The sequence below is a fragment of the Hylobates moloch genome, unplaced genomic scaffold, assembly GCF_009828535.3.
Source record: "Hylobates moloch isolate HMO894 unplaced genomic scaffold, HMol_V3 SCAFFOLD_16, whole genome shotgun sequence".
In the NCBI taxonomy this organism is placed as follows: domain Eukaryota; kingdom Metazoa; phylum Chordata; class Mammalia; order Primates; family Hylobatidae; genus Hylobates; species Hylobates moloch.
Genome location: NW_026652291.1, coordinates 74,829,276 through 74,840,553, shown reverse-complemented (window position 1 = coordinate 74,840,553; position 11,278 = coordinate 74,829,276). Strand labels below are relative to the sequence as shown.

The window sequence follows — 11,278 nt, the reverse complement described above, 5'->3', positions numbered from 1 at the left end:
AAATCATGCTGCTATAAAGACACATGCACACATATGTTTATTGCAGCACTATTCACAACAGCAAAGAGTTGGAACCAACCCAAACATCCAACAATGATACACTGGATTAAGAAAATGTGGCATATATATACCATGGAATACTATGCAGCCATAAAAAATGATGAGTTCATGTCCTTTGTAGGGACATGGATGAAACTGGAAAACATCATTCTCAGTAAACTATCGCAAGGACAAAAAACCAAACACTGCATGTTCTCACTCATAGGTGGGAATTGAACAATGAGAAATCATGGACACAGGAAGGGGAACATCACACTCCAGGGACTGTTGTGGGGTGGGGGTAGCGGGGAGGGACAGCATTAGGAGATATACCTAATGCTAAATGACGAGTTAATGGGTGCAGCAAAACAACATGGCACATAGATACATATGTAACAAACCTGCACATTGTTCACATGTACCCTAAAACCTAAAGTATAATAATAAAGAAGATAAATAAATAAATAAATAAATAAATAAATAAATAACAAAACAAAAAAAAAAGAAAAAAAAAAGGAAGAAGGAAGCCTTGCTGTTATCAGTGAGGCAAAGGGAAAGAGTTCTCTGGTTCATTCAAAGATTCCTCAGAGACACTCTATAAATAATTTTTAGCTGTTTTATTTTCACTCATCAACTCCTGCAATGCATGAATTATAAATATATACAAATTTTACATGTATTTATGATAGCTGCATTAAAGAGGCAGAGGGAACTATCTCAAGGAAACATGATGTCCAAAATCTTTATAGGTACTGTCCTACAAGTCAGGCCACATGTTAAAGAGAAACACGTTTGTCTGTTGGAAGACTACAGGTATCAGGAAGAATATTAACCAGTATACACATTGTGTAAAGGAAAAGACAAGGATTGTACTTGAGTTCAGTTTTTTATAGTCATCAGTTTAGTTTTTAATCTGTATACTGTTTAATACATTGTCAGCAAGGATTGATGAAAAGGTCGATGACACTTTTTCTACAATGTATAGTATTATTTCAAAAAGAATTAAAATATTTTAAATGTTAAGAAATATTCCTATTTAATTCCTTAAGAAACATTTTCCTTTAGATTCTGCAACCTTGGAAAAATTCAGTTATCACGGTATTCCAAATATGCAGAAAATGATATATGTTTTATAATTAATGTATAACAAACATTTTATTAAAATGCTTAGAAAGTTATATGGAAGACTAAGCATAATGAATAATGAATACGGTAGAACCTTTTAGACAACAAATACATTTCCGTTTCAGAGAGAACAGCTGTGTAAACTACTATAGCAACCAGTCTGTGTAATCATATAACTGAGGCATAGTCTTCAAGTTCAAGTGCTTGGTTATAGTCAGTCATAGCTTCCTCAATCAGACCTATTTTACCACGAACTTTTGCTCTAAAACGATATACTAGAGCATCATTAGGCTTCAAAGACAGGGCTGCAAAAGAAAAAAAATCAAGATAGGTTTAAGTTAGCACTCAAAAAATAGTCTCTTGTTTTACAAAAAGAAAAAATTGGATAAGAACTTTTAAAAAAATTAACTCAATGGATGAAATCAAGAACTTTAATACTTTTAATTTGAAAACATTTTTCTTCAAACAGAACTATTTAGTTAAATTAAAAATATTGAATCTTTCTAAGCAAACTAACTTGGGGAAACACAGTACAATGTCTTTCTTTGAAAGGTTGGCATTCTTCATGTATAGTTTTGTAATAATTCCCTATATCTCAGTTTACCGCAGCTTTAAGTTAAGACATTACATAAAGGAACCTATATTGATTATATTAAGGACATGATATCTAAAAACACTAATTCTTACGTAAGTTTATCTAAATAAATAGACCTAATGATTTTCTTCTTTTGTAGCCTAAAAATAATCACTTCAACCACTGTAATCTTACCAAAATAATTACCAAAATTGTACCTTTATTAAGGTCTTCCTCAGCTAGTTCATATTGCTTTAAGCAGTAGTAGAAATGTGCTCTATTAACATATACTGCAGCCCAAAAGGGACAGCTTTCAATTACACTTGCAAAATCTTCTTTTGCTTCTTCATATTTCTTTAATATTGTATTTGTAATAGCTCGATTCATGAGAACATACTCATTTTCTGGATCAAATTTTAAAGCTTTTGAGAAGTAGTCACTGGCCTACAAAATATGAAGATAATGATGTATTTTAATTGGCAACTCACTATACAGAAATTTGAAGCACTTTTACTCTTAATTTTAAATTAAGGCCAGTGGCATACCAAGGGGTCAATAGAAGCATTTCATCCCAAGTACAGAGGTGCATTGTCTGCAGAGAATGTACAAAGCTAAACCCAACCAAAAGTTGATCTGCTTTTTGTTATTACCATGTGTCAGCAATTCTAGACAATGTCGATGATACAATACTCCTGTTGGCTGGGTTAAAATGCTCCCACTGGCCGGGTGCGGCGGCTCACGTCTGTAATCCCAGCACTTTGGGAGGCCGAGGAGGGTGGATCACCTGAGGTCAGGAGTTCGAGACCAGCCTAGCCAACATGTGGAAACTCCATCTCTACTAAAAATACAAAAATTAGCTGGGCATGGTGGCAGGCACCTGTAATCCCAGCTACTCAGGAGGCTGATGCAGGAGAATTGCTTGAACCAGGGAGGTGGAAGTTGCAGTGAGTGGAGGTCGCACCAATGCACTCCAGCCTGGGTGACAGAGCAAGACTCCATCTCAAAAAAAAAAAAAAAAAAAATCCTCCCACTGCCTGTTACCCCAAATCCCAGATCCCTGTATAGAGCTAAAAAATGTTAAAGCATAAAATAGAAAAGAAGGCCACAACAACAGGATAAAATACAAATTAGAAAAGTAACACTTTAGTTTTTGCCATTGGTTCTGTTTAGGTGGTGGATTATGTTTATTGATTTGCATATGTTGAACCAGCCTTGCATCCCAGGAATGAAGCCAACTTGATCATGATGGATAAGTTTTTTGATGTGCTGCTAGATTTGGTTTGCTAGTATTTTATTGAGCACTGTCACATCGATGTTCATCAGGGATATTGGCCTAAAAATTTCTTTTTGTTGTTGTTGTTGTGTCTCTGCCAGGTTTTGATATCAGGATGATGCTGGCCTCATAAAATGAGTTAGGGAGGATTCCCTCTCTTTCTATTGATTGAAATAGTTTCAGAAGGAATGGTACCAGCTCCTCTTTGCACCTCTGGTAGAATTTGGCTGTGAATCCATCTGGTCCTGGATTTTTTTTGATTGGTAGGCTATTAATTACTGCCTCAATTTCAGAACTTGTTATTGGTCTATTCAGAGATTCAACTTCTTCCTGGTTTAGTCTTGGTAGGGTGTATGTGTCCAGGAATTTATCCATTCCTTCTAGATTTTTTTAGTTTATTTGCATAGAGGTGTTTATAGTATTCTCTGATGGTAGTTTGTATTTCCGTGGGATCAGTGGTGTTATCCCCTTTATCATTTTTTTATCGTGTCTATTTGATTCTTCTCTCTTTTCTTATTAGTCTGGCTAGCTGGAGGCATCACACTACCTGACTTCAAACTATACTCCAAGGCTACAGTAACCAGGCATGGTACTGGTACCAAAACAGATATATAGACCAATGGAACAGAACAGAGGCCTCAGAAATAACACCACACATGTACAATCATCTGATCTTTGACAAACCTGACAAAAACAGGCAATGGGATAAGGATTCCCTATTTAATAAATGGTGCTGGGAAAACTGGCTAGCCATATGCAGAAAGCTGAGACTGGATCCCTTCCTTACACCTTATACAAAAATTAACCAAGATGGATTAAAGACTTAAATGTTACACCTAAAACCATAAAAACCCTAGAAGAAAACCTAGGCAATACCATACAGGACATAAGCACGGGCAAAGACTTCATGACTAAAACACCAAAAGCAATGGCAACAAAAGCCAAAATAGATAAATGGGATCTAATTAAACTAAAGAGTGTCTGCACAGCAAAAGAAACTATCATCAGAGTGAACAGGGAACCTACAGAATAGGAGAAAATTTTTGCAATCTATCCATCTGACACACAGCTAATATCCAGAATCTACAAAGAACTTAAAAAAATTTACAAGAAAAAACAAACAACCCCATCAAAAAATGGGTGAAGGACATGAACAGACACTTCTCAAAAGAAGACATTTATGCAGCCAATAAACTTATCAAAAAATGCTCATCATCACTGGTCTTTAGAGAAATGCAAATCAAAACCACAATGAGATACCATCTCATGTCAGAACAGTGATCATTAAAAAGTCAGCAAACAACAGATGCTGGAGAGGATGTGGAGAAACAGGAACGCTTTTACACTGTTGGTTGGAGTATAAATTGGTTTAACCATTGTGGAAGACAGTGTGGTGATTCCTCAAGGATCTGGAACCAGAAATACCATTTGACCCAGCAATCCCATTACTGGGTATATACCCAAAGGATTACAAATCATTCTACTATAAAGACACATCCACACGTATGTTTATTGCAGCACTGTTCACAATAGCAAAGACCAACCCAAATCCCCAATAATAATAGATTGGATAAAGAAAATGTGGTACATATACACCATGGAATACTATGCAGCCATGAAAAAGGATGCATTCATGTCCTTTGCAGGGACATGGATGAAGCTGGAAACTATCATTCTCAGCAAAGTAACACAAGAAGAGAAAACCAAACACCACATGTTCTCACTCATAAGTGGGAGCTGAACAATGAGAATACATGGACACAGGGAGGGGGACATCACACACCAGGGCCTGTCAGTGGGTTGGGGGGGATATGTAAATGATGCATTGATGGGTGTAGCAAACCAACATGGCACATTTACACCTACGTAACAAACCTGGACGTTGTGCACATGTACCCCAGAACTTAAAGTATAATTTAAAAAAAAAGTAAACAAGAAAAAAAAAGAAGAAAGAAAAGTAACACTTTGTGTACAAAAACAAAGTAAGAGCTCGACCACAAGGGAATTTTCAAAATAAGGTTCTAAGACATACAAAGAGAGATAAAAACTCAGTTACACCATAAAAAGGCACAAGAAAGAGAGAGGAAGTATCAGCTTGTTGGAAAGACCAAAGACTCAAGATTATTCACAACTCATCATCGATCTGAAAGGGACCCTCAAGTTAGTCTGCAAAACAGTATTGGAGTCCTAGTCCAAGAACCACTTGCTAGAGCTCTGCAAGTACCAAAATTGAGAATAAACAATAAGTAACTTTTATAGCATTTTGACATGGCTATGACATCCCAGCACTTGATCACATTTCTAGTAATTTGTTTTTATTGGGTTTTAGCAACGTATATTGATTTACAATGTACTAGAATTTTTTTAACTGGCCTTTCACCACAAATAGTTGAGATGCTGATTAGACATCCTGCTAGTCAACTTAGAAATCTCTAACTCACTGATGGATGAAAACCTGGCTCCTACTTTAAAACCTACCTTAAAGACAGAGTCACTTTTCACAGTATAGCTTGCCACTCACCAATTACTTAACACTCAGCTTTTTCCCAACCAAACACAATCTGGCTTCTATTTCCCCCATTCCATGAATTCTGTTGTTGCTAAAGTTGCAGAGGTCCTCAAGCCTAGTGGACACATTCTAGTTCTTGCCTTCCATGACATTTCTGTGGCATGGACACCTTTGGTCTCTCCTTCCTTCTTAAAATTCTCTCTGTCACTGAACTATTTTCCTCTATGTTTCCCGAAGATCTGTCCTGTATTCACTTCCTTCATGGGTGATATGGAACACTGATTGCACAGTGGCTGGGAGCCCAGACCATAGAGTCAGATTGCTGGGTTTACATCCTGCCTCTTCTTTGGGTGAGTTACTAAAACTCTATTTGCATCAGTTTACTCATCTATAAAACAAAGGTAACAAATAAAACTCCACTTCCAGTGTTGATGTGAGGGTTAAGTGAACTAATATGTAATATACTGAGAACAATATGCAGAAAGTAGTAAGGACTGAATCAATTATTACTTATATATCATGTTTTAACCAGTGTCTACACATGGAGAGGGAACATCTCCTTTAGGCAATACTCCATGAACTTTGCTTTCTCTTAATTAGGTAATTAGCTCGAGATGTAAAATCCGTCTCATCCCTGGGACAGGTTGTGGGGAGGGGGGACAGAATTGACATCCTTCTGTGAAGAGCTTGAAGAGGATTCACTCCTGAAGAGAAGACTGCACCCCCAGTCCTCCGAAATGAGTCAAGGGAAAGACTCCAAGCCAAGCCAAGACTTTTTTCCTAAAGTAATTTAGACTTCATTTTAATTCACCAATAAATTATCAATAAAGAAGACACAATTATACATCACAAGGCATACCTTCAATCATGTAATAGCAAATTCTTTTTCTCAGGTAAGAGAAAAGAACTTTGAACTGTGTAACGTTCTACTATAGCTTCCAAATATATTACTTAGAAAATGAAACCTATAAATTTAATAAGGTTACTTGAAGTATCAGAATATTAACTATGAAGCAATTAGAGGCTAAAGGTATCTACCACAACAGATGGTCTTAATTTTTTAATAATTGGTCTAATGCCCTTATGTTGTAATTAATTAAAAAGCAGATCCAGTTATTTTTTAATGTCACCTGTAGTTCATAATGTATGCAAGTAGCACATCCACCTGTGGTTTAAGATCATTAAATCACATTAAGTGGTTATCATTAAGTCACTAAAGATAAAAGAAGCAAGATCACATACATTTTTTAACCCTCTAGAGTTTTATTAGATCAGTTGAGGGACCCTTCCTCCTAGCCTAAGTCTTACCTCCATTATAGTCAGAAATAAGGGGATGAGGGTAGAGGGTGACAGGGAATAGAAGCCATTTTCTCTACGAAGGAGGCTCAAAGCATACTAGAATAGCTGAATACCTGTTCCCAAAGCCTGCTAGTCTCTGGAGGGAGTGTGCACTGTAAAGCTCAGGCATACAGTATATCAAGTCAAAGGATGGGACATATTTTATATGAAATATATGCCCAGATAATTTGTCTATACTTTGGAGGGAATAGAGTTATACTTTAAAAAGAAATTTAAACTACACTTTAGATCTAACCAAATACTTCTCTACACGATGCCCATATAGTAATCAAAGACAAATGAATGAAAAAGGTGAAGATCTCCCTTTCATGCAGATCTTAAACATCTATGGAAATAGAAAATTGTCCTGGGAATTTTATTTGCCTTAATCACATTAACTAACTACAATGCACATAAACATTTCTAGGATCCAGCCAGAGAGTGATCTGAGTTTGGTTAAGTTAGAGACAATTGATCTTTGAGCAACTGTATTTACTGACAGGATAGATGTAAAACTGACAGGATTAGATGACATTAGCTTAAGAACATAAGAAAGAGAAAGTTATGGTTGACTCTGACATTTCTATTCAAGTGACTTGATGGAAGATGACACTCGAATTGAGAGAGGATTTATATGAAGAAAGCTCGGCTGAGGTTAATGGATGGAGAGATCAATTCAGAATGGGCTTTAATGAACTTGTAAAATATCCAGTTTTAGCAACTCTTAAATATGGGTTACGAGCTCAGAAGAAAGAAGGAGGGTTTCAAGCAGTGTAAGTCATGAGAATAAATGGACTTTCTGAGCAGAGAAATGTAGAGATAAGAGGGCAGAGTGTGATTCCTGCCCCTTAACAGCTTACAGAGTAAGGAGATAGAGATCAACACAGAAACAACTGCATGGCATAAAGCAGTATTGAATCTGCATAGAAAGAATTACATACAAAGCAAGAAAGACTCAAGATCTCATTTTGAAATTTAAAACTACAAACCTCACATGAGGACTTAATGTTGTTACACTCTAATATGTTCATCTTACCACTTTCTAACACAATTTTTTCACATTGTCTCTCTTCTCTTTAAAACTTCTAGCCATCTTGTCTTTCTTTCTTAACCGTTCACTCCCACTGTTAACTGGTGACTAATACTTGTATCCATGGAGAAGATATAATCAATAGATAGGATTACACACTATCAAAATCTACATTCAACTGTGCCCAAACCCTCTGCCTTCCCTAATGACATAATGGGTAGTGAGTTCTGCTCCTATCAAGGGCCACATCTGCAACTTCCAAACTCTTAACTTCATCAAATTCTCAAAGATTTTGATCCTAATTATCCCTGACACTCTCATTTACCAACAATTTACTAGTTTATTCTTATTAACATTGGAGCATAAATTGATATCTCTCATCTTAAAGACACACACACACACACACACACACAAAACCTCTTACCCTCAAAGTCTCAAAGACAATAAAAAAAAATCACCAGGAAAAAATAGTATTTCTACAATGAAAAGTAAAATTATAACATTTCACACCACACTCACCCTGCCTTGGACACCACTGGTGCTTACACAGGGGCCTAAAGATTGACCTTCCCAGCCTACTGCCCTAACTGCCAGTGCCTATGTGCCCTGCCAGGAGTGCAAAGACTGGCCACCCAGGGAAAACCACTGCCTGCAATGGCCCCCACGTGCTACCTCAGGGCCTGAGGACTGGACGGCCTGGCATCACCATCTCCAGCAAAGCTTCACCACAGTATCCACAAATAACCACAGCCTAAGCCACCAAGGAACTCACAGACACTGCTGATGTTGATTACAGATGAAGTAATCATATGGAGACTACACTACTCTATGGTGCCCACCCAGAACCAAAGCCAAATTACCCTATTCAACTCACTTTATAGCTATATCTACAGAAAAAAGTCTTTCCCTATGGAAGCTACTTAATAAAATTGGAAGAAGTGATTGTTACACCGGATGAGCAGATATCAATGTAAGCACACAAGAAACATGAAAAAGCAAAGAAATACACCTCAAAAGGTGTGCAATAAATCTCCAGTAGCAGATCCCAAGGAAAAGAAATTTTGTGAAATGTTTGAAAAAGGATTCAAATTATTGACCTTAAAGAAATTTAGAACAAAAGAACACAGATAAACAATACAAAGAAATAAAAAGAATTCATGATTTAGATGAGAAATCGAACAAAGGTAGATATCATAAGAAAATAACCAAAGAGAAATCCTGGAACTGAAGAATTCAATTAATGCAATAAAAAAATACAATCAAGACATTCAACAATAGACTAGGTAAAATAGGAGAAATGATTCCTAAACTTGAAGACAAGTCTTTAGAAATGACCTAGTCAGACAACAATAATAAAAAGAATAAAAATGAATGAAGAAAGCTTACATCATATATAGGATACCATCAAGTGAACAAATATTCAATTTTGGGAGTTCAAAAGGAAAGAAAAACTTATAGAAAACCTATTCAGTAAAATAATAACGGAAAAGTTCCCAAATATTGGAAGAGATATACATATAGATACAGGAAGCTCAAATGTCCCCAGATAGATTCAACCCAAAAAGGCCCTCTCTGAGGCACATTATCATCAAACTGTCAAAAGTCTAAGACAAAGAGAGAATTTTTAAAACACCAAAAGCATCAAGTCACATATAAAGGAATTTCTGTCAGACTAACAGCTGATTTATCCACAGAAATCCTATAAACCAGGAAAGAATTAGGTGATATATTCAAAGTGCTGGGGGGTGGGGGAGAAGAACTGTTAGGCAAGAATACTATACCCATCAAAGTTATTGTTCAAAAATGATGGAGAAATAGTCTTTCCCAGACAAACAAAGACTGAGGAAATTCATCACCATGAGACCAGTCCTACATGAACTGCTTAAGAGATTTTTACATCTGGCAGCCAAAAGACGATATCCACCATCATAAAAAATACACTAAAATATAAAACTTACTGAAACAACAGACACACAAAGGAGGTGAAAGGAATCAAATGGTATCATTATAGAAAGCTGCCAAAGCCAAATTTTTTTATCAAAGATAAGCAATAAGAAAGAAAAAAAAGGAACAAATACAGAAAACAATAAGAAAACAACAAAATGACAGAAATAAGTCCTTACCTATCGAAAGAACTCAGAATGTAACCAGTTTAAGTTTCCCAGTTAAAAGGTATAGACTGACTGGATAATAAAACAAGACCCAACTATATGCTGGCTACAAGAAACACATTTCACCCATTAAGGGCACACATGACTGAAGGTTGAGAGATGTAAAAAGATATTTCCTACAAAACAGAACCCAAAAGAAGGAGTTATATCAGACAAAATAGACTTCAAGTCAAAAAACATAAGAGACAAACAATGTCATTATATAATGATAAAGAGATTAGTTCAGCAAGAAATATAACAATTGTCAATATATATGCACCAAACACTTGAACACCCAGATATATGAAGCAATTATTATAGGTAAAGAGAGAGAGCTAGACCCATTAATAATAAAACAATAGTTGGGGACTTCAACACCTCACTCAGCATTGGACAGATTATCTAGACAGAAAATCAACAAAGAGACAGCAGACTTAAACTGCACTATGGACCAAATGAACCTTACAGACCTTTACAGTACATTTAATCCAACAGCTGCAGAATACTCATTCTTTTTATTATTATTATTATTTTGATGGAGTCTAGCTCTATCACAAGGCCAGAGTGCAGTGACACAATCTCAGCTCACTGCAACATCCACCTCCCGGGTTCAAGTGATTCTCCTGCCTCAGCCTCCTGAGTAGCTGGGACTATGGGAACGCACCACCATGCACAGCTAATTTTTGTATTTTTAGTAGAGGCGGGGTTTCACCATATTGGCCAGGATGGTCTTGATCTCTTGACCTCGTGATCTGCCCACCTCGGCCTCCCAAAATGCTGGGATTATAGGCATGAGCCACCACGCCTGGCCAGAATACCCATTTTTATCAGTACATGGAATATTCTCCAGGATAGGCCACATGTTAGAACACAAAACAAGTCTCAACAAATACTAAAAATCAAAATCATATCAAGTATTTTCTCAGACCATAATGGAATAAAACATCAACAACAAGAGAAGCTTTGGAAATTAAATAAGCAAATGAAAATTAAATAATATGCTCCCGAACAACCATTGGGTCAATAAAGAAATTCAGAAGGAAATGAAAACAATTCTTGAGACCAATGAAAATGGAAACACAACATACCAAAACCTATGAAATGCAGCAAACCTAAGAGGGATGTCTATAGAGTTGAACGCCTACATCAAAAAAGTAGAATGATTTCAAATAAGCAATGTAATAATGCACCTCATAAAACTAGCAAAGCAAGAACAAGCCAAGCCCCAAATTAGTAAAAA

At 36.4% G+C, this 11,278-nt stretch overlaps 1 protein-coding gene across 5 annotated transcripts in view; it reads right to left on the bottom strand.

Annotated features, from left to right (window-relative positions):
- Positions 1-917: 917 nt before the first annotated feature.
- TTC6 (tetratricopeptide repeat domain 6) overlaps positions 918-11,278 on the bottom strand; it is a 246,741-nt gene continuing 236,380 nt past the window's right edge. For all 5 annotated transcript variants that reach the window (XM_058429880.1, XM_058429883.1, XM_058429885.1 and 2 more), the window contains 2 exons: positions 1,957-2,182; positions 918-1,469 (listed from right to left, as the gene is read on the bottom strand). In XM_058429880.1, coding sequence (XP_058285863.1) covers positions 1,333-1,469; positions 1,957-2,182 — 363 coding nt within the window. In that variant the 3' untranslated portion in view covers positions 918-1,332. The remainder of the gene's footprint in view (positions 1,470-1,956; positions 2,183-11,278) is intronic.